Source organism: Enoplosus armatus, chromosome 20, assembly GCF_043641665.1.
Source record: "Enoplosus armatus isolate fEnoArm2 chromosome 20, fEnoArm2.hap1, whole genome shotgun sequence".
NCBI lineage: Eukaryota > Metazoa > Chordata > Actinopteri > Centrarchiformes > Enoplosidae > Enoplosus > Enoplosus armatus.
The window spans coordinates 14,965,744-14,993,121 of record NC_092199.1 but is presented as its reverse complement, the minus strand read 5'-3'; the positions used below and the strand labels follow the sequence as shown (position 1 = coordinate 14,993,121).

The 27,378-nt window shown below is 43.1% G+C and overlaps 1 protein-coding gene across 1 annotated transcript in view; it reads left to right on the top strand.

Moving 5' to 3' along the window:
• Nucleotides 1-27,378, top strand: part of cacna1g (calcium channel, voltage-dependent, T type, alpha 1G subunit) — a 218,334-nt gene that overhangs the window by 94,662 nt on the left and 96,294 nt on the right. Inside the window, exons 4-5 of the mRNA XM_070927129.1 lie at nucleotides 9,667-9,764; nucleotides 24,292-24,451. Coding sequence (XP_070783230.1) covers nucleotides 9,667-9,764; nucleotides 24,292-24,451 — 258 coding nt within the window. The remainder of the gene's footprint in view (nucleotides 1-9,666; nucleotides 9,765-24,291; nucleotides 24,452-27,378) is intronic.

Below are 27,378 nucleotides of genomic sequence, written 5' to 3'. Positions count from 1 at the left end.
CAAGTCATTTTGCAATTGCATCACTGGAAACGGCTTCAAAACACTTGATATTCCATTTGGACTTTGACTCTGTGATGCTTAGTTTGCTCTCAGTCGTGAACTCTCATGTATCACTCTTCATCTGCATGTGTGCGAAGTGTGAAAAGGCTGATGACAGCACCCAGCGTGAATAGAAAGATTCACTCAGGCTGCTCGATGGCTTCATATGACTTCCAGGTTGTTTGTTTTACCTGTCTCGTTCGCGCATGATGTGAACACAGAATGAGCAGACGATCTCCTCTCGAAGGTTTTTTTGACCATCACCTGTACGTAGAATTATGAGACAGGTGTGGTCGTATTGCATGAAGTTATCTGTCTTAGTTTTGTGTGATATCCAAGATTCTTGCACTTATTCTTGTTGTAGTTTTGGCCATCATGCCTGTCAGTAGTAATAACATCAACTCACCAAGTGAATTTTTAAGATCTTGGAGTGCGGTGGCATCGGCAAAAAGAAGAATAACAACAACACAAGATGATCTGATGATCATATAGTTTTTTACAATTATCACACATGAGTATTAGTTATTACCCAAAATGTCCGCTGTAGATGTCCGTCACAGTTTACAGACCCACTGCCAGCTTTAACCATCACTTATTCTTTCTGTATATTTGTGCGCAGTTGTTATTATTGCAGATATTTCAGGTGCACTCACTTTTGGTTTAACCTCCAAATAAAGCGGCTTAGCTAATCTGGCTAAACTGTTTGCTTGTTTAAGACATGTCTGTCAGACATCATTATAATTACTCTGGTGACTACACTGTTATCATAACCGGTACGAAAGAAAGACAAAAGTTAAATTAAGGGGAATTATTCTTTACTGTAGCAGATAGCCCAGTTTATCTGTTTTGTCAGCTCTGTGTCTGTGAATGCATGTTTAGCCAAAAGCAACTTTGTTATTGTTCTCAGTAAAACTGTTAAAAACAAGCCTTTTTGCACATAGACGGACTGATTGTACCCGAGTGTAAGTCGACAAACTCACATTTTTAGACGCAGCTCTAGATTGAATGACATGTTAAGAGAGTGTTTTCATTTATTTATGTATTTATTCATTGATTGGTGCAGTGGAGCCCCAGTCGATAGCCGAGGGAGCGTACCGGCACTTACTGTAGCAGACAGGGTATCCTATCCATAGTACATCGATCGGACTTAACACTCTCTCTGAGGCTGGATTCCTCCTGGAGACAGAAAGGATGACTGAGGAGGGAGGAGGAGGAAGGGCGATAGATTGACAGAGAGAGGAAGAGACAGCCGGGTCGATTGCTTCGTTGGACTCCCTCTATATGTATGTTGTTTGAGGACAGACACTATGGATGAAAATACTCTGTTTTTGATTCGGTCAGTTTGGATGAATAATATTTTGCTGCTGTATATTTCATAGGCTATAAAAAACAGCCATCAAATCGGTCATTTATCGTGAGTTTCCTATAGTAATTTACCTATAAAGAGTCAAAACCTAGCTACAAAAAAAGTACATTTTCTCAAGTGGACACCTCAGTATAAACAATAGAATAGAACACCTAAGCACAGGCACTCTGTTTAGCATTTGATTTAATATTTGGATTATTTTGGGGGTGGGGGGGGGTGGGGGGTCACATTGTTGACTTTTTACTGGACGGTGACAGTGGAGCGATATAGATGGGAAATGAATGGAGAGAGAGAGATGGGGGATGGCATGCAACAAAGGTACCCGCCACTTTGTTTAACATTTTAATATCAGTAAATTCTGTCGAAGCTGATAACGTAATAGCACGTGAGAATCATGAGCATCAAGCATTGTTATGTTTTACACACTTACACCATGGCCATGGGGAACACTTGACCCTGATTGACTGGAGGATGTACAGTACATTACTTTCAGGAAGCATCCTCATTATGGTATTACAAATCAATCAGCCCGCAATGTGCTTGTCCTCTACAATAAAGTGCAAGTTTATAGGAAGTTTGGTCTGAAAGATTAGAACAGGCTGGCACAAAGTGGAGACTATATGTTGCACCCATCATCTTGACTATGGTCTCACTCATTCAAGGAAATTATATGAAGGTATCTCCATTACCTTTACCATGATACATTGATCTTCAAAATGCAAGCTTAGCACCTTTTAACTGTCTTTAAATATTCAACACATCCTCTTGGATTTCAGACCTGTGATTGAGTCACACTAAAGGAGGTGAGAGAGAAGCGCGGAACCTAATCCGGAGCGCCCTCGCCTTTCTTCCCCGTATGATTTATTGATGACACTTTGGAGCGGCTCCAGCCCAGTTTAGGGGACAGCGGAGGGAGGAGAGAGTGTGAGGGAAGAGGAGGAAAGGCGAGGGTGGTATAGATGTCAAGAGGAAAGGATGGAGAGAGAAAGAGAGAGAGAGAGAGAGAGCGAAGTGGGTAGAAAGGTACATAAAATTAGGGAGAGAGGAATAGAAGAGGTGGACGAGTGAGCGAGAGAGAGGACACAGGCAAGGATACAACATCCATGAACAATGATGGCCATTAAGCAAGCTGTCCACTGTCAGGAGTCCAGCAGTAGGCCTCTCAGCCTCTCCTTCTCTCCCCCCTCCCTCTCTCTCCCTCCCTCTGTGAGCTTGCACTGCACAGCATCAGCACTGGACGCCTGTATTTTCTTGTCCTGGGTGTCCTTATCCACCTGGGTTCTCCTCCATTAGCTAGAGTATCTCCCCCACTACAAGAGGGTCAGCAGATCGGCCATAGATAATCGGGAGGGAGGGAGGGAGGGAGGGAGGGAGGCGATGCTGGAGGAAGAAAGATTGAGATGGAAAGGGGCTGAGCGGAATGTTTTAAAGCTTCACAAGGACGCATTTGCATGTAGAACAGTACCTGTGTTATCAAGCACAGTAACAATGTGGTAATAGAGACGAGCATCCTGCAGCCTCTGTTGACTCACCCTGTGCTCCCAAATTAAATCCTGCTTTCATTAATCACTGGTGGGAAACCCTCTGCGTGCACAGAAAGTGAAAACGCTTAGAGTGCAATCCACAGAAGCGACTCACCTGTGTTGTGTTACGCTTCTGTCTGTCCTGTTACCAAAAATGTAGGTTATAATGAAATGATCAAGTTACTCCTGTCCTGATACTTTATGATGAATAATGTTGTGTTTCCATCTTTACCACAAAGAGGACTGTCCAATTCTGCCTGACCTTTAGTTCGCAGTTCCATTCTAGCATCGTTTAGTTTGATATTGTAAATACAAACACAGATGTTTCTTTTGTTTTGTTTTTTTACTCAGCCGTTAGCAGTGTGTGCAGTCTTTCCGGTCAGGCTGCACACGGCCGGGGATAATGATTCAGAATCTAACATCAGCCCATCAGCTACTGTATTACTGTATATACTGGCTGTGAGAAGTATCACTAACACTAAAGTTGGGTTAGGGTTAGGGTTAAGCAATAAGAAAGTCCTTCAGGCATTCACAAAGAAAATGGGTTTGTTGAGTTTGATTTAGTTTGACCTGGGAACAGTTGGTTCGAATTGGACTATTTTATATGCAGCGAAGACACAGTGACTGTCACACATTTTGCCTGCATTTTTTGGCGACACAGTTTGCTACAATTACAAAATAATGAGTTTCCTGGAGGGAATGATAGCAAGCACATAACTTTATTACCGTTATGTATTATTAAATGCGTGCTGCTTCTGCTGATGTCTTTTGTTTTTACCAGTTGTAAGTCAGACCTGTAACAGCAAGCGGAAGAGGATGCAACAACCGGGCCGAGCAGTTAGATTTCGCTCTGTCTGAGTGCAGACCTCTGACTTTTCTGCCTGGGGGTAAGAAGAAGGAGGATTCCCTCACAGTATCTGATTGTTGCAAGAGAAAGAGAGATGCTCAGCAAATCAACCATGACTGTGAAGAATTAAGTTGGTTAACATTTGGGTTAGATAAGCAGCAGAGTGGGTTGATGGCAGCAAGTGTTGCTGATGAAAGGGTTTCAATCTGATTCAGCATGAAAACACTCCATCTGTCTGTTCTCTGTGGTTTCTCCTCTCTCCACTTCTCCCTAATGATACTACATGCACTTGCTTTGATACGATCAGACTCTCATCATTAGCCGTTGACCACGCGGTGACCTGAATTGTTCGTATTGTTTAAATGTGTGTCGGTGGGAGTTGCTTCCATGGTACACTCACGGCACTTCAACAATACTGTGTACATATACACCACACTAAAAGCCACCTCCTAAACACACACACACACACACACACACACACTCAAAGAGCCATCCATCACTCACTATCCGTTTGCTGAGGAACATCTAGTGTGACAGCTTGCCTGTCAGGGATGTGGAGGCGAATAGAATGCAAACAATATGTGACTAAAGGAATATCAGAGGAGAGGACAGATGACTGGTTAGTTCATAATAAGTGATAAATGACAAGACAGAATACGATGGATGCATGTGCAGCTGCAGTGGTGAGGAGGTATAATCCAATTATCTAATGACAAAGTCATTATCTACTGTAATGCTAGCCGTGAAGCAACTCTTTGACTGTGGATCAATCGGATAAAAATGAACTCCGCTCCGAGACGACGCTTTGATTCCCCAAAAACCTCAAACAACTGCTGCATTTACTCCGTTTTATATGAATACGACTCAATATTTCATGGATGAGTGATTTCACTCCAGGGTGTTAGTGTTTTGTATGCAAATGATTAATATTGTCAAATAGCCCCCCAAAAAACGTTTCAAAATGAGATCTAGTCTTGTACAGAGGAAATCTGTACAAACAAACAAATGTGTTTTTCTCACTATGGTTGGCACGTTTTGGATTTAAGTGTGAGGATAAAAAGACAGCATAAAAAAAATGATGATTACAAGCTATGAATTTGAAGATGATGATACTAGTAACTGTGAATAAATTGGTTATAAATGTGTAAGTGTGTGTGTGTATAACACTAGCTTTATTGTTCTCAACTGATTATCAGTGTGATTTAGTGAAAGATGTGACTCCTACAGAAAATAAAAAGCTTGATACGCTTCTTTTAAAGAGCATGTTCATGATAAAAGTGTATTTTGTGGGGATTTTGATTTTTTTAACCATGTTTGATAAGGCTATGCTAACGGTTTCTCGCTGTTTCCTGAATTTATGCTACGCTAGGCTAAATGCATCCCTGACCTACCTATCATAGGTGGTTTTATTGATTTTTTGGCCCTTAGAATACATTCATGAACAAAGTGTATTCCTCTGCTTCAAGCTACGCTAAACACATCCTGGACCCATCTCTCTACGCACATAGTTTTCAGCTGAATTCATCACTAATTTTTCTGGCCACTTGAGGCCAGAACTCGAGCTAACAAGCTAAAAAAATCATACACATTTTGGCTTTCATATGGCCAAACTATTTTATGTTTACACAGGCAATTGCAGACAGGCATTCATTTGATGCCGTGTTGCAACCTGTTGAATCTCCATTTTGCTCTGTTTTGGTCCACAACCAACCCCCCCCCCCATGTTCACCAGCTACTTGCTGCGTCTGTCTCCTCTGTAGTGTTTGGTAGCTGGCACACAGTGGGTTTATTAGAGCTACCTCCATTGAAAAAAGCTTCCTGCTGTGGCCTGAACTGAGGAGGCCAAAGCTAGGCTAGCAACTTCTCCCTGCTTCTAGTCTTGACGCTATGCTAGGCTAAACACATCTTGGACCTATCTCTGCTCTTCAAATTCACTTCAGTCCTCTCACTCTGGGCAACTAGACAAACAAATAGCTATGTAATTATCAGCCTAGATTATCAGCAATGGACGTGTCTGTTTTACACATATTTTGCCGCCATGATATTGACAACATTGCAGAGCAGCCCGAGCCATTTGTCAGCCTGATGCACAGCGAGGATGCCCCAGCTCACCTCATCCGTTATCCAGCAAATGTATTTCCAACATTATTTATCACATCATTTCTTCACTGTTAAAACAAACTCCCCAGCCTCAAATCGAGCATGAAATCTGAGGACACTCTATCCGTCACGATTTGCATAGAAATATAGAGATGGAAACCGAGCCAGGGAAATGATGAAACAATACACACCCGTGAGGTTCCTTTTGTATCCGTCTCACCGTTGATTTCCCTCAGATTTAGCCTTTTGGTCCATCTATCTGTTGCCCATTCCAGATACAGGGCTGGCGGCTATTTAACATTGTAACAGTGCAGTAGCTGCAGGAAGACAGACGCGTGGACTGACTGAGGCGGACAGGAGATGGACAGACAGACAGACAGACAGACAGACAGACAGATACAGACAGAAAGGCAGACAGATAAAGGTTAGGTGAGGACAGGACGGGTTAAGCATTGGACACTGTTCTACATTCCTGAGCTGCCTTGCGTACTTTTCCTATTAAAGGTCTATCTGGGTGGCATTATATCAAGTGTGTGTGTGTGTGTGTGTGTGTGTGTGTGCGTGTGTGTGTGCGTGCGTGCACAACCTGTTCCAAGCTACCGTTGCCTTTGTTTTGGAGGAGATGTAGCTGGAAAGCTGTGTGTATACCATCATTCATGTGCCTGGCTGCTTTGGCACAAACACACACACATTCATCCTCTGTGATAAGAGAGGACGAGCTAAGAGGCAAGCTGTCTCCACGCCCAGTGGAGTGTGTGTGTGTGTGTGTGTGTGTGTGTGTGTGTGTGTGTGTGGGTGCTTTTTATTACATGACTTACATGAATCTCATTACATTCTTCTGCGAGTTTGTCCTTGTAAGGATCTCTCCATATCAGGATGTGCACAAGTATCATATCAGTGTGTGTGTGTGTGTGTGTATGACAAGATGTAAAACTGTTTTTTCGTCCCTGTGCGTAGATCGGCTGTGGTGTGCTTTAGTTTGGGAATTCTCCTCACGCAAACTCCCTCCAAGGTTGGGCCTCCCCCGTCGGCTCCTGCTTCTCATTTCGTAGTCCGCCTCCCGCTGCCCTTCCCTGTATCAGCCTCATCAACACTGGCACGGACTCTGACGAAAACAGCGCACGACTTCCTGCCGCTTCCACCGTTTGTTTGATACACTCCATTTCTCCTCGGCTGTTTCTCCATTCCAGATGAGGGGAGATGGGTCAGTTTTCACTGAGCACACCAAATGTCATCTGGCTCTCATCAGGGGCAGCAAGTGTTTTTGCATGGACTATTTTTCAACAGACATCATTCATCATCCGCTTTTAAGTTTGTTTATGTAACTCTGACGAAAAATTACCCTAATATTTGTATTATATGTGCTCTGGGGATTTTTAGCGTGTCTATGGCACTGAAACATGAGTTTTCCCATTGGTATCCTGAATATTTCCCATAGGGACTTTGCTATTCAGCTCTGAAATCATGGTGAATTTATTGTACGTTCTCTGTCTCCTATAGCCTGATCATCAGACTGAATTGCCATTTTGCTTTCACTTCATTATTCAATCTGACATATAAGCCGTTTTCTGTTTGGAGGGGATTGTTTTTTTGTTTTTTACATAACTAATCAGTAGTGACTGATGTATTTGTCCTGTCTACATCATAGCAGCGGTTAGCAGTAGTGGATGTTAGGAGCAGTTAACACAATAGTTTGACATTTTGCTTATTTGCTTTCTTACCACGAAATAACTCATACTTAGTTTAGCTTAGCATAAAGGCTGGATACACGGGGTAAACAGCTAGCCTGGCTCTATATGAATGTAACAAAATCCTTTAAAGATCACTAATTAACGCGTTATATTTATTTAATGTACCCATAGCGATTGTATCTGTATCTGTAGTGCCAGATACAGTACACTGACAGTGACTGTAACTAACTGAACTTGAAGGGCCACTGCAGTGACTCAGCATTGCACTTTTATGAAGTTGAGGGACCAACAAGAGACAGTTTGAATAAAAAATTAAAAAAATCGATGCAACAAATATTCAGACTTTTAGTCTCTAGAAGGTGTCAAGCTGCTAACACCCTGGATCCTTCACTTCCCATAATGCAACTCTATGATATCTTTTGGTTAGGCCCTCCCGGTCTCCAAGCACAAACTGAGATTACTTGAGGTAATTTTACCATACTTGACAAAGCTGCTGCAGAACCACAGAAGGCATAAAATTGACTTTGACGTATAATATTGGTGGAGTCCTCCTTTGATGTTGTTTTTCATTTCCTGGTATATGATATTAACCTTAACATTCCTGTTGGGACTAATCGTTTTATATGTCAGTTCTTTTCTATTTGTGCTCCCAAAGTGGCTTTTTTTTTGCACTCGTTGCTCTTTCATAAAAGTGCCAGTTGATTGTTTTTGACCTGACTATGGCGGCCATTACAGAACATGACACAGCTGCTGATGGGATGTACCTGTTCCCAGGGACTACCAGATACTGTTAGCCCCACGCCTCTCCGCTGGTGATGGGAGGGCATCTCTGTGCTGTTCTGTTAACTGTTTACCCATTTACCTTCTCTCTGTAGCCTGCTGGCCATCTGTCAGCTCTGAGTTTGTGTGTGTGTGTGTGTGTGTGTGTGTGTGTGTGTGTGTGTGTGTGTGTGTGTGTGTGTGTGTGTGTGTGTGTGTGTGTGTGTGTGTGTGTGTATACAGTATGTGTGAGCAAGTGTGTATTCTTGCTTCAGTGTAACAAACCAGAAAAGGCTCTTACTGGGACACCTCAAGGAGAGCACACGCATTCACACGTTCATGAAGGGAGTCTCTCGCACTAAAGGTGACCCACAGGCTTGTGTGCACACACACACACACACACACACATGCACTCGCACACACATCCACTGTCCGACATGTGTTGCGAATTTGTACAGACAGACCGACTTGGAGTCGGTGCGAGGAGGGAATTCCTTCATCTGCACACCCCTTCAAGCTGCACATGTGCTCAGCATCTGCTCCACACACACACACACACACACACACACACACACACACACAAGGAGAGAGTGAGTGTGAGGAGAGATGCCGATAAACACTGATCAAGAAACAAGAAAAACCTTTTTTCAAGCATTCGCTCTCTCCACTAAGCGCTGTCCTTCTAACCTCCCATCACAGCCGGAGAGATCCTCCTAAGAGCTGCCGGAGCGGCTGTTAAAAGAGCGCGCGCCGACTCAAGGTTACGAAGGCAAACTGATCTGATGCCGCTCTTTTATGTACCGTGCCCGCCACAAACCTCCATCTCGATGGCGAGTGATTCAGCCTGCTCCTGACGTCTCAAAGGGGGAACGCACATATGCCGCTTGCTCCTTTGAAGGTTGATTGTGCGAGGGTGCATGGGAATGTGTGCGTGTGTTTGTCAGACACACAAACATGGCGTGCGTGCTGCGCTCCACATACAACCGCAAACACACGCATTGCAGTGTGTGTGTGGTGTTTTTCTAACTTTCTGGTCTGTTAGTTGCAGTCCAATGAGCGTCGGAATGAAAGCATACCGTTTGCCAGAACACATGTATTGCAGTCATCTCTAAAGGCAAGAATGTAAATGTGATTGGGTACATTAGAGGATTAATTACCACTTGCCCAGTGAGAGTGGGAGAGCATGTAATACATGCAATATATAATTGGCTACATAATATTGCCCTTACATTTCCCTGTGTTTTTATTCCCACATGATCAAGCAAGTTCTGCCATGTGAGCTGTAATGGCAACTCTGCCGTATTTACACATCTTCTCCTTCTTCCTCTCCATATGTTGCAGGATGTTGGAGTACTCCCTCAACCTGCAGAATGTCAGCTTTTCGGCGGTGAGGACGGTTCGCGTGCTGAGACCTCTGAGAGCCATCAACCGAGTGCCAAGTGAGTGCAGACCTACTTTAGCTCTCTAACCAGACTCCCAGGAAGCCCTGTCCTCTCATAATAACACACTTTCGGCCTCCTCTGGAGACAAATACACTTCTTTGATGTGGGACGAAAAATGCTAAAGATGCGGACACTGTGGGAAACTTTTAGGCTGATCATTGCTTTAGGCCATTGTGAGGGATTTAAAAAGAAATGTTTGGGTGTGTGATGGGTGATTGGGTTCAGATGTTTCGTTTCTTAACGCTTGAGCCACTCTGCACAACAAATTCAAATGTTGACTCAAAGACTCAAATCTGGTCAAGTTTTGATAAGCTCTCAGAGTTTGAGCTACTCACCACCTCTGAAAGGACACTGACCAGTGAAGTATGGAAGGAAAAATCAGTTCCACATTGTAGTGAAAAGAGACGGGTTACAGACTTGATGTTTCAATACTGCTTTGTCTTCATCATCAAAATGGACACAGGCATAGTGAAAATACATATAAAGCCATCCTAGATTCAGTTTAATGTCGTCATTAGCCCAGGACCATTGAAATGCTTTTGGATGGTGGATCAAAGGACAGGAGTTGCCACACTACAGCAGGGCTTTGGACGAGAACACATATTAATCCGGAGCAGACCACTTTCTACATAGTGTAAGGATACATTTTCAGTATTGGTGGTGTGATGGAACTTAACCACATAGTTATTAGTGGCTGTACGTGTATAGTGTGTGACCATTGTACAGCTTATATTATTTATATTTTCCCGAAATGCCAAAATAAACCTGAAAGTAAGATTCACATATACCGGCCTTCAGTTAAAAAGTGGGAGTACTGCTGCACTACTGTTGCAAATGTACACAATCTAATGACGTATGACCAGTTTAGTTCTTCTTTAAGGCCAAAGGGCTCCACTCAGTTTATCTTTTCCCCAAAACTTTAAGCCCAGGCTTAAGTGCACCTTTATGACACAGTATGAACAGAAATCCTGTTGTCAGATGCTCAGTGTGTGCTATAAAGTCTCATCTCTGCCTGTACACTTTGTTCTCAGATTAAAGAGTATACGTGCCTCAGTCTATTAGCCAAACAGATCTTGTGCTTGCCGGTGAAACCAACACTGGCAGGTGGCAGTAAAAAGTCTCTTTTCTTTCTGTGATAGTTTGAACTCAATTGTCGCGGTATTAATGTCCAATTCAGACGTGGGACTTTCATAACTCATCCTGAAAGAGCCCACATTTGCATCCTCACACACAAGTGCAAAAAGTAAATCAAAGACAAAGTCGCAGTTTTTGAATGATGAAATGATGAATGATTGAAAAGACTGACATTTGATAACTTACCACAATGACCAACAAATAATATCTTGCTTCTTGTGATTAATCACTCTTGGCAGCAGAACTTATTAGCTAGTATAGTTTTAACCATATCTTAATAGATTGGACTTCCGCTCCTCTGTCGTGGCACTTGCTATAATTGGTGATCATGCAGGTGGAATGAATTCCTGCACAGAAGTGGAAATGTAGGTCAGGGACAACATTTAGTATGCCCCCCCCCCCCCCCCCCCCCCCCCCCCCAGCCATCCAGCTTTGGACAGATTTATATGCAATTTTCCAACTCACCGCCTGTTATTAAAGGACTGCAGTTCATAGCGACACTCACAATCAGACTATCACTTGTATGTCACCATGCAAACACAAATCCTCCCCCACTCTTTCACATATTATCCTAACCCCCACCCACCCACCCACTCCCCCCCACCCAAAAAAAAAGAAAGTTCCACATTCCCCTCCCCTTTCCTTTCATCAGTCTCCATTAGAGTTTCATCAGCACAGATTGAATTTCCAGCACACACATTAATGTTTAAATAAATCCACTCTGTACATTCACTCTCACCTTGATTCCGCCCCCTGCAATGCTTTCATTTAAATACAGACCCTAATTATGTCATTAGCTCCTCAATTGTTCAGTGGAGATGGCAGACTAACCGAGCAATGATCCCCAGGGTGTGTGTGTGTGTGTGTGTGTGTGTGTGTGTGTGTATACATGCAGGTGTTTACCCCCATGTAGGTGCATGGACGGGACATCAGCCCCCTTCCGTCTCTCCTTTCCCTCCACTGATGACACTCCCGAACCTCTTCTGTAATCTCACCCTCTTGTCAATCAAAGCCACTGCAGGGGTCCACTGCTGCTCATTAGGCCACATATACTCCGAGAGCACACAGCCATGCGTGCAGACTCGCTCATTAGGCATCCAACCATTCCTCATCCTAATCACGGGACTAATGGCGGCATTAATGTGTGGATGATTTGGTGTGGTTCGGGCCCTGCGGGGAAAATGTCATTGGGTTGAGTGGTGGTGGTGGTGGAGGGAGGGTCCCCAAGAGTTTGGTGTGGCTGTTATCTGTCTTCTGCCCCCCTACCCCCCTCCCACACCCTTCATCCCTTCACCAGAATAATCAAGTTCTGCAGAGAAGCATGCAGCATTCATCATGACTCTGGGTGGAGATGTTTATCGTGGAGCTATTTTGAGGCACACTTCACTGCATTTGAATACATGGGTGCTCTACTTCCTGGATGCTGTGAATTCATTGCCTACATGTGAGGCTGCATTTGTGGCACTGACTAAGGTGCTTTTTTCCCCCCCTGTTCCATTATTAAGCAGTCGTTGAGTTGGAAAGAAACAAGGCGGAAAAAGGGAGAAAGCTACAGTTTGCCCTTTCAAAGTTCGGCAAGTGCTGTACAAGGAATATGACCTGCCTAATTGGCGCAGTGGCATTACAAAAGAGGTACAGAATGGGGATTCACAGTTGTATCAGTGCAGCAGCATTGAGTCATGTGCATGTGAAGTAGAGTAGCCCTGCCGTGCACACATAGTGATATGTAGTTCTCTTGTGTGGCGGTAATACCTGCGCTGTGCACATTGGCACAGTCACTGTTGACTCTAATCATTCCACTGGACGAGGAGCAGTGCTAAAAAGGGATCATTTCACAGCCAGTGTGGACAGGCGGAACGAGTGCAGCAACCAATAACTCAGTGTGCTGTACAAAGGGGAATGTCAGTATTGTTTTAAGACTTTAAAACCAGTCCTTCAATCCCGTGCCATGTCTTTAAACTTGAAAGTAACAAGACTAAAAGCACAATAAAAGGCTAACTTTTAGCATGTGAGCATGCTATTGAAGCATTAACCGCAAAGTATGGCATTGGCTAGCAGAAATATGTGAATGGGTTTCGGAGGTATTCAATGCCGGACAAGTGGACATTTTGAAACCACGAATGTCTTGCACAACCCCAGGTTATTTGTAATCCAGTTTGAATGACGGTTACCAAATGCACTGACATAAGCGCTGAAGTGATTAGCTAGTATTCAAGGCTCAAGTGTAAAGCAGCTGGACACTCAGGTTGACAGCGAGCCACTTGGCACATTAACAGCAATTACTGTAATGCAATGAGCATCCACTTTATGTAATATATATTTTATAGCACAGGCCGCAAAAAGCACACAAAACAGGCTGTCATCAGTATTGATAGATAAACAAAGGGGGGGGGGGGGGGGGGTTACAGTAATGAATAGAGATCTCTCTGTTTTAAACATCATCAATCCTGTAAGAGGAAACAACGTGCGTCATAATCTCTGTTTTGGTGAAGAATTTATTGCCATTGTGTATACTGGAGATGTAGCTGTATTTCAAAAGGAAGTGTAAGTGTAGTCCAGTAAATCATGGATTGTCCAGCCCAGACATGAGGTGCATATCAATGCCAGGTGGAAACAGGGCCAAGGCTGGTATCATGTCGGGCAGTGCTACACATCTCTGAACCTGGATCAGCAGATGTATAAACTCCCTCTGCCACATCGCTCTTTTCTCACTCTCTCTGTCTGTTACCTCTTACGTTAAGTCTGTATTGGAATAGAAGGCTGGAGCTCATCTTAAAACACGCACACACACACACCTTCACACTCGTACTAACGGACACATTGTTCCCGGGCTGGCGTCCACGTCCTGGCCTCTGGCATTGATTGACGCGCTAACATGGCAGCCCTGCCAGTGGAAGTGACGGATACATTTTGCAGGCTTCACCCACCGGCTGCCAACAAAACCAAAAATCCCAGGACGTGTCACCGTCACATCACCACCCACCGTCTGCCATCTGATTGGCTAATACACTCACGTCCAGCGCTGGCCCACGGGGACTTTGTACCAGGTCTGTCATTGGCTACATCAAGGCAGACATGACAAGTTGCAACATACCTCTGTGTTGGTCTTAGTATTCAAAGGGAGCGCTGCTGGCCACTCGTGTGTCAAGAATACAGTATGTCCTCCTGGGCGACAGAGGAGGATCCCCCTCTCTGGAAGGAGAGAGTGATGTATTGGACACACTGCTCATGGCATAGAAACAGATATGGTGGACACAAAAATCTACATCTAGATTTGCTAAATTACTGAGAAACACAAACCGTGAAGCAAAGGGTGCTTCTACTAAGTATTAAATAACTGCATACTTTAACATTTAGAATGTATTGTCAGCAAATGCTACTTTTGTGACCTCGATTCAGCTGTTAAAATATGCAAATAGAAGTGAAGAGCTGCTTAAATGGGTTTTAGTTTCAGGCCTTCAGGCACTGAAACCTAGAATACTGACTTTAAAATGCTGAAATATGATTTTTCTTCTGTTTGTAGGAGTAAAGATGCCATTGTTGTACACTTTTTTTATGCTCAGGCTAAAGTGACACATTTATTTCACTATCCAGCAGACACTACTGTATCTTTGTCAAGCCAAACATATATTTGGAATAGAAAAGGACCTGATGATTGTTACTCACCTGCCAAAGCGCCTGGTTTGGTGGCCATACCAGCCAGCTGCTGTCTGAATTTGCAAGTCATTATTTGCCTGCTGGCTAGGGTTAATGTATTTCCCCTCCCTGGTTATCAACAGTTCCTTAATGCCAAGACCAGCTGAAGTTAAAGAGGAACTCCGATTTTACACATAAAGATCTGTTTAGTGGACATGGGGAGTACTATACAGCTTGTGAAAACAATTGTATAATGACTTTTGTGGAGCCAGAGGAGTTTTCTTCTATGGCATGAGAACATAAGCCCTGATGATGTCATGTTGTCTCAGCTTGGGCTTGGAGACATTTATAGAAAGCCTGCCTTACGAAATCTGCAGTTACAAAAATATAAAACCGCACATGGCACAGAGTCTGACAGACACAGGATTTGACAGGCAGGGAACATCTAATGAAAATATACTACTGATTTCATTATGGGAAATAGGAAATGTACATTTTTAAAGCTTGACCCATGCTATGGCCTAAAAGTCAAAATATCTCCCTCTGCTGCTTCGATTGACCAATCGTTAAAAAATCAGTCTCTTGTGAGTAGCATAAACCTGAGACCTTTAGGACCCAACCTGACTGAACCCAACTGATAGAACCCAACAGCCAAATTTGAGATCCAAACCTGACCCAAGACCTTAAGTTATATTTTTGCTTTATACTGTATAAAAAAAGTGGACGTAGTCACTGTGATGTCACCCATTGATTTGTGGACTGCCATTTTGAAGCCTCGAGTTTTGCATTTTGGCTGTGGCCATCTTTATTTTTGGACTTAGAAGTGACCATATTTGGACCAGAGGGTGGAGCTCGGCATCTGAGAACCCGAAGACACTATGCACGCCCACCTATACCAGCAACCTGACTGCACCTGGCTTCGCCGTGAGACGTCGCCGCTAACAAAGTTAGCTTGTGAATGTACTTACCGGAAAAAATGAACAGCCGACTCCTCAGAGTGTCTTTCAGTACAACCGAACACCTCTATCCACAGATCACTGTGGTAGCGGCTTGTCAATCACAAGGTAGCCCTGCTTTAAAGAATACCCATACCATTGACTTTCACTCTTCCCACCATTACCCAAACCCAGTGCGAAACCTGATACTTTGTCAGGGTCTGTCCACATTGGGACAGGCAGCAGGACTCTACCTCTGAGTTCCCCCAACTTTAATCGTTGAATTACTCCTGTAAAGGAAGCAATGATTCATTGATAACTAATTGAAGCAGGAGAACACACCGCACCAGGGTGGAGGGCAATGGTGATGTGATGCTCCAGGCCTGCAAACGAACAACAGACATAACAGGATAATACAGTATCATGCTTCCCCCCTCAGAGTGTTGATGATGCTGTGAGAAGGCCACGTTTGAGCGAGGCAGTGTTGATTGATAAGCCAGAGGCGGCAGTCAATAGGTGATTATCGCAGGACACAAACCCTTACGCACTCACATAAACACACTCAGACACCGTCTCCGTCTTAACGAGACCGAGCCCAGAATAGCCTCTGCACGCTTCTTTATTGTTTAGCCCCAACAAGTGCCCTTTCCCCAAAGCCTTGTCGAACTGGCACACACAAGCACACGTTTTCTTCACACTCAGACGTGCAATGCGTGCACATGCTTGCTGTTATTTTCGCCCATGCATCAGTAATACAGAGAGTTTCATTCTGTCCTCCGCTCTTTGTTAGACCTGGTGTTTGAGCAGCGCCTGGTTCTTACACACTGTCTTGTACTTCTGCCCAGATAAGCCCTAAAGGCAACAACAACACAGCACCACTGACCTCCCAGCTCCCTGCGCGCTCATGCCCTCCTCCTCCTATAGCACATTGTTTGCAGAGCCTCATTACTGTAATTAAAGAGCTTGCAAGAACGTCCTAGCTTCTATTCTTCACAAGGCCTATAAGTCACCCTGTGACTTCTGCTGCTGTTTTGTGATTGTGCGGACGAGAGGGAGAGCCCGGAGGAGTCAGGGGACGGGTTTAATCCAGGGGCTCCTTGTTTGAGAGTGGAGCTGACGAAACAAAAGACTGATAAGGTTAGAAGGAGTTCAGAGGAGGAAGCAGAGAATGTCACAGAGTAATCCTTGCTCTTTGCTGTCAATCCGCTTGCTGCTGAAAACAAAAGATCTTGACAGTAGATTCTCAACATGACAAGAAAACCCCCAGAAGCTCTTGGCATGCAAGTGATATTTCGTTGCTTAAAAAGAGAAGAGATTCTGGTTTACTAGCGTATTTTCAGTCCAAATTCATTTTCAGTTCAATGTTTTAAGCTGCTGCAGCTTCTGAAAGCTTGAAATTCAGTTCTTTGATCACTTGGAGTCGTGCTGTGCTACAGTATTCCCAGATAGCCTGAAGACAGGTAGGCATCCATCTCCCCAACACAGCTGTGATTTGTCAAAGAGATTTGAGTTTAAGTTTTGGTAAGTGCTGCTTTTGAACATCTAGATGCGTAACAGTGGGGGAAAAAAATCCTTGAAAATAATGTTGTGGAAACGGAAATAAGTGATCTTTTCAGAAAAGCTTCCATTTCTTTTTTTTTTTTTTTACAGTCCAGGGGCCTGGTTTATCAAAGCATGCATAGAACAAGTTCTAAATATGTCTGTACGTACTGGTGTTAATCAAACATGCGTACTCACATCGTTACGCAATGAACAATTTCAATTGTTGTATGTCCAGTCTAGGACTTGAGTTGTGGAGAAAAGTAGCAACCGAAAACGACCATCACAGACAATAAGGTTAAGATAATGTAGCGACCAGGATGACAAACTGTCATTTCATGTCTTTTCCTGCATTGTTGCAGGTGTTATTGTATTTTAGATTCATTTCTACAATGTTTCCATGCGATCGGTCAGGGTCTCCCAAAAGGACAATAGTAGGGTTTGGTTGAAAATTGTGCTACGCCTGTTGCCCCCAACAATGCTTTTGTAGGTGAGAACCCATTGCTTGCAACAATACTAAATGAAATTCAGTGAAACTAAAGTTGTTTAATTTTACATTTCCACAAGCGGCTTGTCCAGAGATAAAGCAATAAAGATACAGAGTGGGGAGAGATAACAAAAAACGATTTCACTTGAATGAATTGAATTACACAAACTGGACGTTGGGCACAGTACTAGTTTGGTATAATTCATTCATATTACGAATTTGCACTTTTGGACAGACAATATGCATGGCTTAATTAAATTGAATTAATGTTATATTATTAATGGTATCAAATACACGTGGTATCAAAACATAACAGTTCATTAGTAGAGTGATTACAACTGAATGTCATTAACAGACCCCGTGGATCTCTGACATGGAGCCACATGTGCTCAGTGTCGTAGTTGTAGAGAAACAAGACAAAAATGAGACATTAATGGCATCATTCTGGAGGGAATTCTTTTCTTGTTTTCCAGATAAAATTGAAATCATCAGGAGAGTTAACTGACAATCTATCAGTTCTGCTGACATGGTTGAAAGTAAAGTTGGGGATTGTTTGTACGTAATCTAGGAATCAGTTTGCCCTGGATAACATCGTTGTATCACTAAGGGTTTGTGTGTGTGTGTGTGTGTGTGTGTGTGTGTGTGTGTGTGTGTGTGTGTGTGTGTGTGTGTGTGTGTGTGTGTATGTGTGTATCTCAAGCACAAGAAGAGAGAGATTGTTGAATCGGATTCCATGTATAGAAATGAGCTCATGCCTGGTTTGAGCACAGTCATGTGCGTACGCATGGTTGATAAATGAGGCCACAGATCTAATGACATCAGATTCTACTTCCTGTAATTTCATACAAATTGGTGTACACAAAAACAAGTAAACTTACTCGGGCAAATAAAACAGCAGGTGAACAGAGTTCAGATGGGCTCCCTGTTCTCTTTTCTCTCCATCGGTTTTCATTTTTCTGCATGTACTCTCTCTCTCTTTCTTCGGGTCACATGACTCGCTTATGCAGAGGCACATTTCCACTTCAGGGACGTCTAGTCGTCTCCGTCTGGAGCCGCTGACATGGAGCTTGTTACCATCCACTCGTAGCAAATAAGAGGAGACGCAGGTGTACACTGGCCCTCGACTCAGAAAGCCCATTAGTTCACAGTACACAGATTACAAAGCTGGCTAGGCCGGAGCTGAACCTGGACAGGAGAGCAAAGGAAGCAGACCTAATCTGCCTGCTAGCAGATGGCTCCCCGATCACACACAGCCACCCGCCTGCCAGCCATGTTGGGATGGAGCGGCCGCCCACAGCGAGGTTGGAGAGGGCGCACAGGCGGAGGAGGAGATGATTGTTATTGAGTATGAAATGTCGATCACTTGGAATGAGCGCGCTATTCAGGTCGGGGGAGGCTCAGAGGATTGATTCTCTTATCTGGGCGATAAACAGGCGCTCTTTTCATGATATTCGTGCTTGTCTGCGTCGCTGAGTGAATTGTCCTCATGCATGGCTCTCGTCTGATTTATACCACCATCAAGATTAACAATCAATCTTGAAAAACTCATTTTTTGGGGTCAAAGATCACAGTAAACAAAAACTTGTAGCGTCCTTACCATATGGCAGGATGCTCTTTTAATCATCTTTTTATGTTTCTTCATTAAAGGTACCCTGCGGACTGTTTGACCTCTAGTAGTACTAGGGGGCAATGGTTTTATTGTGACGTCCCCGTTTAGTTTGTATCTAGTGATGCTTGAGGACGCACTTGCAGATGAGTACTCAGTACTCATGGGTTGGACCACACCCACATACTAACATAGTATTTTGCGCAAACATCCACGGCCATTAACAGTGATACACAATTTAAAACAAGTAGCCCCTTCCCTACTTCCTACCCCCCTACTTCCAGCGCGCTTGCTCGGACCGCACCCATCTTCGAACTCGTCCTTCATTTTGACAAAATCTGTCTACGTCTGACAAAGTCCTCAAAAGCCGATGACACACACACACAGACACTCACAAGGTGGAAACAATACCAGCCACATGCTGCCGCGGCTGGTAACAACGCTGAGAACCGATGTACACATGGGCTCTCAATCTTGGAGAAAAATGGCTTTGCAAATATTGTAGGAGGAAGAAAATGCATTCAACACATTTGTTGGCCTCAAGGATACATATAGTGTGTTTTGGTGAGAAATGCTGAATGTAAACGTAATGTTTGCAAGGAAAATCCACAGGGTACCTTTAAACTGTTTTAATTCACTGAGTGTGCTGCAGCATGTTTTCATTCTTACTAAACTGTTCCATAACATACAATAGGTTTGTTGCAGCATCCCTTTCCCCTTATGTCTTAAACATGTTCATACCTCTCAAGTCACATTTCATTTCTTCCTTCTGAAACAACCTTTGGATACATTCAGATAGAATTTACTTTTAATTTTGATTTGTACTTGATTTGAATTTCCCTATGCCTCCACATAAAGCGCATAATGTGGATGTAAAAGGAAACAGTTTAAAGCGTACAATGAAGTCTGATTTCGGACATTTTAAGTTTTATACATTTTTAAGTGCAATAGACTATGAAGTATTTGGTTTCCAGACAAATCACAACTGTGTTGGGGAATCCATAAACATTATTAATCATACATTTATTTTGTGAATTTGTTCCACAGTTTACCAAAGATTATGGCTTATGGACAAAAGGTCGATTTACTTCCTTGTTCTCCTCATAAGCAAATTGAGTTACTTATACTTTCATATCAAAGATCCGGCTCCTTTGTATGATAAATGAGAAAGTGTGTGGCCAAGGATCCATGCTGTTCTCCTGGGTGCGGCTGTCGGGGGTGTGAAGGCCGGCACGGGGCAGTTTAAGTATTAGATTCTCAATGCTGCAGACGGATCTCTGCTCCGGATCGCAGCGTATGAAACCGCGAACACTAATCCCAGCTGCTGTCACCAACTCTGGCACAGCTAAGCAGCATCCTAACAGCTCAGCACATTACTCTATGAGGACAATCACTTGAAGAAGCTGCTGCTTAGTGTGTGTGTGTGTGTGTGTGTGTGTGTGTGTGTGTGTGTGTGTGTGTGTGTGTGTGTGTGTGTGTGTGTGTGTGTGTGCGTGCGCGTGCCTGCACTGCTCATTAACGGCTAGAGAGAGAAAGATGGGGATAGAGTTGCTGTTGTAGGCAGCGAGTCAGGTCTCCACACCTCTGTGACAGCGGCTGAATGCATCAGAATTCTCTCTCTATGTGAGCTCAAGGTAATTATGTTAAACGGGTGTCCTACCAAAGGGCAAGTGGCAAGAAATCGCCACAGGCAGTGACTCACACTTTCATTTTTACATAACTCCCTGCGCTGGATTGCCTCTCTCTCATCATGACATGGTGTTTCTCTTGTAAACAGCTCTATGGCACAGCATTTAATAACTTTTTTCTCAATGCCATTATGAGAGCTTCTTTATGACTCTCATCTCACACTGTGATTGTATACACTGTTATGCTGGTAATTGAGTATTGCATCCAGTGCATATTGTGGCAGCTATTACACAAATTGAAATGACTTGAAAACAATGTTTGTCAAGAGCCTTGGATGTCATTCAGGAGTTTCTGTGTTTCCACCGCTGTCACTTTCTTCCCCAGCTGGGTTTCATATTCAGATCCCTCCCTTTGAGAGAATGATGCAGTGCGAACGACACAATCCACACGCATGTTATCCCACAGATGCTCCTCACTGTCACTCATCCTCCTGTCCTTCAGCAGTTCCTTTGCTCCTCTCCTCCCTTCATCTCCGCTCTGTCTCCCCCTTGTTTTCCTTCCATTCAGTCAACACCAAAAGTCTCAGTGTGCACAAACGGGAAAATAACATTTTTCAGAATCTGTCCACAAATATGGAAAGTTCCTCGTGCAGTTTGGCGCGCCACTCCCAGACGACACAGATGAAAGTTGTTGGAAAGTTGTTGTTGTTGGGTTTTTTTAGACATGCCTTTTTTTTTTTTTTAAACATGGCAAATACATGTTTTATTTAAAGCATTTAAAGCAACAACTCCCAACCAGAGAGGATTTCAAGGCGTAATATATTTTGGATGTGCTTTTGTTTCAAAGGCCATAAGATGACACAAATACATAATTTGAATGAATATCACTATTTTAGCACTCGGTATACAAGCTAATTAATGCAATTTGCCATTTCATAACAGGAGATTATAGAAAGTTTGCACCATTCATAGAATACATTATGAATGACAATTGGCCGCTGGCACAGACATATAAAAGCCCCCCCTTTTTGACATACTAGATCAATCTGCCCCTGCAGTCACTGTCATTCAATTTTCTTGAATGGTATTTTGCAGGTTAACCTTAACTCTGTCTTGTCAAAACAAGCCTGTTGTTAGTTAAACAACTCTAAGAGCGTCTACAGCTAGGCTAGCAGCTTTTTGAAGCATGGCGGGGCTTTGAGCTAAATATTTACCAAGTTCGCCATCTTAGTTTAGCCTGTTAGTCCGCTAACGTCAATCAGAACTAAACACAAAGAACAGCCAAGGCTGATGGGAATGGTAGTTTTACAGGTATTTCGTGACAAACCTTTTTGGACAGATTGATTTTCTGATCTGATGATGGCGCTGGAAGAAAATCTTCATAGTAATCAAAATGGATCCTCTGGGGACCTTGAATATCTGTAGCAAATCCATCCATTCAATCCATGCAATGGCCGTCAAGTTATCCTCTCTGAACCACAAGTTTCAACCTGGTGGTGGCACTAGAGTCAGGTGATTATCGCAGTCACAAGGATTTATCCTCTGGGAACCATGAATGTCTGTACAAAATTTAAGGGCAACCCATCTTATAGTATAGTATATTTCCACCCCTAGAGACCTGCAGCATGGCTATAAATGCACCTGAACTTCAGTATTTTGTTCATGTAGGAGGAAAGAAAGGCTATCATACAATCCATATGAAAGGACCAGGAGTGAAAAACGTAATGGGGTACCCCTACTTTTGCCTGATTTTATTAAGAGAAATCTTAATAAGAACCACTTCGAACAGAGGCTCTGGCTTCTGAGCCCTTGACAGTAAAGTCCATCAACAGCACACTGAAACAATGAGGCTATAATTGCTGTCATTTTCACCCTGTAACGCCAAGTGTATCATATTTGATACATGAGTTTTTGAGACCTCTACATCATCAGTGTGATATTTTCTTTCCTGAAAAACCTGATGTATACAATCAGACACATGCAGTGCACCAGAAGAAATTGAAGCCCAGGCAGAAACCCATGCCCCTGCGAAGGTTTCAAGCTGCTGTTGGCACCTCTCTCACAAGTGCAGGAAAGGGCAAAATCAAGTGTGGCAGACCACTATCCTCTCCAGAAGCAGGAGGAACACCTCCTCCCCCCCGCAAAAGGCCAACCTCTAGTGTGCCCCCTGATGTGAGAAAGGATGGCATTGAAACTCAAAGTTTAATGGGTTAAAAATGTTGTGTTTTATATGTTTTTGTACAAAAATGATACAAATTAAAACTCATATATGCAAATTGATATTTAATTTCTTTTTTTTTTTTTTTTGTCAGAAGGTTCAATAAACACTCCAGTTTCAAAAAATTTGAATGTTCTGGCAATTATTTCATGGTTCAGGCTTTACAGGGTTAAGTAAACATTTTGTTTTGAAATATTTTCAGCATTTCCTGCATTCAGATAGATAGATAGATAGATAGATAGATAGATAGATAGATAGAAGAAAATCAGAAAATAAGAGCAAAATCTGAGCTGCAACAGCAGAGGGACACGGCCAGATTTAGCAGAGGGAGTGTGTGGGCGGCAGGAAGTGTGTGTGTGTGTGTGTGTTGTCAGAAACTTGAGGGAACACTGTCCAGAGCCGACAGAATCAGGGATGTACTGTATGAAAAAAGCAGGTCTTCCACTGTGGCGTTAAATACAGAGCAAACTGTAGGTGTACTGCTGACATCCTGGGAGGGATGTTGCTGTGCACACGCTCTGTTTTCTACAACGGCCTTTGGTATGTCGCTGCGTTCCCCTGCCTTATTGCACTTATAAACAGTATGTCAGTCACGTTCTGTTGACAAATACCACTTCCCAAAGACATAGACTTTCTTATTGTTACAGTTGGGGTTGAAGACTACATGATAAGTACTTTACATGAACAAAATCTGGGCGTGCGATGTTAAAGAAAGAAGCTCTTCCCAGTGGCAGAAAAACACGTTGTCCCGACAAATTAGTATATCGAATCACTTCTGTTTGTCAAGAGCTAAACCCCATGTTATGTACAAGTGACCCACAGCGCCACTCTCCATCTGTTACAATGAATGACCCTGTTCTGACAATTGCCCATTAGGCTTTTGCCCGTAACTAATATAAAACAATAATATAAATTCATTAGACTGTGATCTGTGGTTCGACCATTCATCATTATCATTTGATCTTCATTCAACTGTGAAAAGTGTTCCAGCATCCACTGGCAACTGTATACTCTGATCAGATGAATAAAGACACTGAATTGAGCACTTGTCACTGTAAGTGTGCTGTAATAGGCCAGTGCTAAGCCGTGTGAATGGCTGTAAATTGAGAGGCACTTGGATTGGTGCTCATATCGACCAGTCTATTCAATGGAATACCCAGTACTCATAACAGCTCTGAAATACGTGTCACACTGCCACTTAGTAGTAAAAGATGTTTGATTTTCACTTCTAACTGTGATATACACCTCATCCACACACACACACACACACACACACACACATCTACTGTGTGTGCGCATCTGTGTACTGTTGTGTGTGATGACCTTTGTCCCCTCTCTCAGGTATGCGTATCCTGGTGACCCTGCTGCTGGACACCCTGCCCATGCTGGGCAACGTGCTGCTGCTCTGCTTCTTCGTCTTCTTCATATTCGGCATCGTGGGCGTCCAGCTGTGGGCCGGCCTGCTCAGAAACCGCTGCTTTGTGGAAGACAACATCTCCTTGTGAGCTCCACGTTTACTACATGTCGATATTTCACCTGCGTATTTGTGCCGGTGTGTGTTTGTGTGTGTGTGTGTGTGTGTGTGTGTGTGTGTGTGTGTGTGTGTGTGTGTGTGTGTATAGAGTTTTGCCCATTTCGATTTCAGTAGTCAGTCAGCTGCAGTGTTGGCGACACTATCATCTATCTCAACTCAAATACTCAAATACTTAACTGCACTTTTAAGGTACTTTACTTGAGTATTTACACTTCCATGCTTCTACTCCACTTCAACTGAGAGGGAAATATTGTACAACATTTACCATTTACTGTTCAGATTCAATATTTACCTTTATTTATTCAATCTGATGCTCTCTTTGGCTTGGTTCTTATTTTAGATTTCACTATTGTTTCTATTCATCGTTGATAACGTTGTACTCACCAAAGTAATTACTGAGATCTGAAAAAAGTGGCTAGATTGCTTAAAATAAAGTAGTCCGATGGGGCAAGAAACACGAGCAGTTGTACGGTCGTACTGGTCTTAAATAAACCACCACGTTACCAAACTGATCTGGAAGAGAAAAGAGACATTTTCCGTTGTTGACCTACTGTACTTGCTGTATGCATAGTTTTCCTGTGCAATGAGGGATTCTTACCAACACTTTGGCTGCACTCACTTTTTGGAGTCTTACCTCCAAATACATTTTTTTAGATTGCTAAGCTCTTGGCTTGTTTACAATCTGTGTGTACATTGTCATCATAACCATTAGAAATGATGGCCAAGTTTGGAAAAGAAGACCAAAGTTTTAATAAACCAGAATTATCCTTTTAAATGGCCAAAGGAAGATATTGATATTACATATTGATCTTGAAAAAGATGCACAACAACAGGACAAACATGGCTGTGCACAAAAAAATGCCCATACTCATGCCGTTATTGGCCCTCAAGAACCCAGATAGGTCAAATTCTTATTTGTTCCAAAGGTGCACACGGTGACTGGATTTGTTGTTTTCCCAATAGAGCCGAGGCACAGATGAGATTGCAAGCAGGTCTACAGGAGGCCAAGGTAAAACTATGGAGTAGACCTTGACCCCACACACTGAACTAGGTCAAGCACTGAAGTCAATGGGGTTAGCGATTATAGAGTCTCATCACTGTGATGAATGGGCGAGCGACGAGCCCCGGAGTAATGAGAAAAACCCCATGCGGCCCCATGCTGTATGGAACATGGGCACCCATGACTTATTCATGTTCCCTGTGTCGTCCCGGCTTTATTACTCTCTATAGGATTTATGACATCTCACAGCTGTAATTTAAGTTCGTGCATAATGACCATGGTGAACTGGCATATTTTTTTGTCATCATCATCAATTTTTAGACCTTCTTCCTATATCTGGAAAGGTCTGTGTTTCTGAATCAGACGAATGGCATTCCTGGCTCTACGTTCAAAGTCATAAACATATCTGTTTTTTATTTTCTCGCCTGATTCAATTTCTCTTGAAATCATATCGCCGATACATATTTTAGTGCTTTAGCTAAGTAACAGCTGTTGACTGTTAACTGGGTTGACAGTGACTCTTTATTGGACTGATGGAGAATATGTGAGAGCACCCGGTAGGAGCCACATCCCATGCGTCATTTTGGGGTGCGATAAATCAAATGTGTTTCATACTGAGCTCATCAGACCAATAAGTGTTCCTCATCATTCCAAAGTGTGAAACAGCTTTTAAGAATGTATAAATAAATACACAAGTGTGAGGTGGTCCAGAAGTGGAAAAAGGTCCCGCAAAGTATTTTAGGCCACTTTGCAATTAAGAAATCCCGCCAGCTGGGTGCGTGTTGACAGACAAGCCAGATATCACGCAATCACCAGACACACATGCCAGTTATTCCAGACAGAGCTCTGTAACAGATATGCCAAGAGGTGGTGTAGCAGGCGGACAAATGTGTGTGTGTGTGTGTGTGTGTGTGTGTGTGTGCGCGCATCTCAGGCAATGCACACAGGGGTCTCCCCAGCCATTTGGCCCCAGGTTTGTCAACACAATTACAGCTGGCTTCGCTGATTAGTTCCTCCTATCTGTTTGAAGGAGTGTTAATCAGTGAAATCCGCTGCTGTAGGATTTGCATGGAATTAAAACCTGCAGACTTTCAAAGTTGATCCACTTAAAAATTCTACCCAGTGTGTGCCAACATTCAAAGGCAGAATCATCCCATCATATAAAAAAAACATCCAGACATTTTAACCGCCTCAACCTGGCAACAAAAGCGGGTTGCAGTTGAACAGTGACGGCTGAAGGGCAAAGATGGGTCCCTGAAAAGAGACACGTCACTGTCTTTGCACATTTTTGGGGAAAAACCGTGGTGAAGAATTTAACCTGCAACATGTGATTTAGCCTTTCTATCCTTGTGTCAGGATGTCCTGTGCTTTCACTTCATGTAGCTGCTCGAATTTCTACATTGCTTTTGTGAAATGTACAAGAATTCTCGGCCATTATAGTTAACGATTGTTAAGTCCTTTTATTATTTTATACAGCATATAGCAGTGTGTTGCACTTGAGGGCACCCAAGGGTACATTTTGAACTTTACTTAATGGTTAGGCATATCGTAAAGTGAGATTATGTAACTTTTGAAGGAAGAAATAACATATTCCTGCTATTATTAATGAAGTGTGGACTTCATAAGAAATAAAACGCCCCCTTGCTCATTTCAATACACTCAGTAGTTTTGCCACGTGTATGACCAATGGCTTACAGTAGCAAAAGTTTAGATATACAGTATATTGTTGTGTAATTGACATTACTGAGCCAGTTTATTACCCTGCAGGTATCAGGCTGTGCTGTCATGAATCTACTGAGCCCTCTGACAGGCGACACCATTCTCTTGCCCTGACTGAACTTAACTTTAAGTTTCTTATACTTTTAGATGCTTACTATTATGTACATAAGACCCT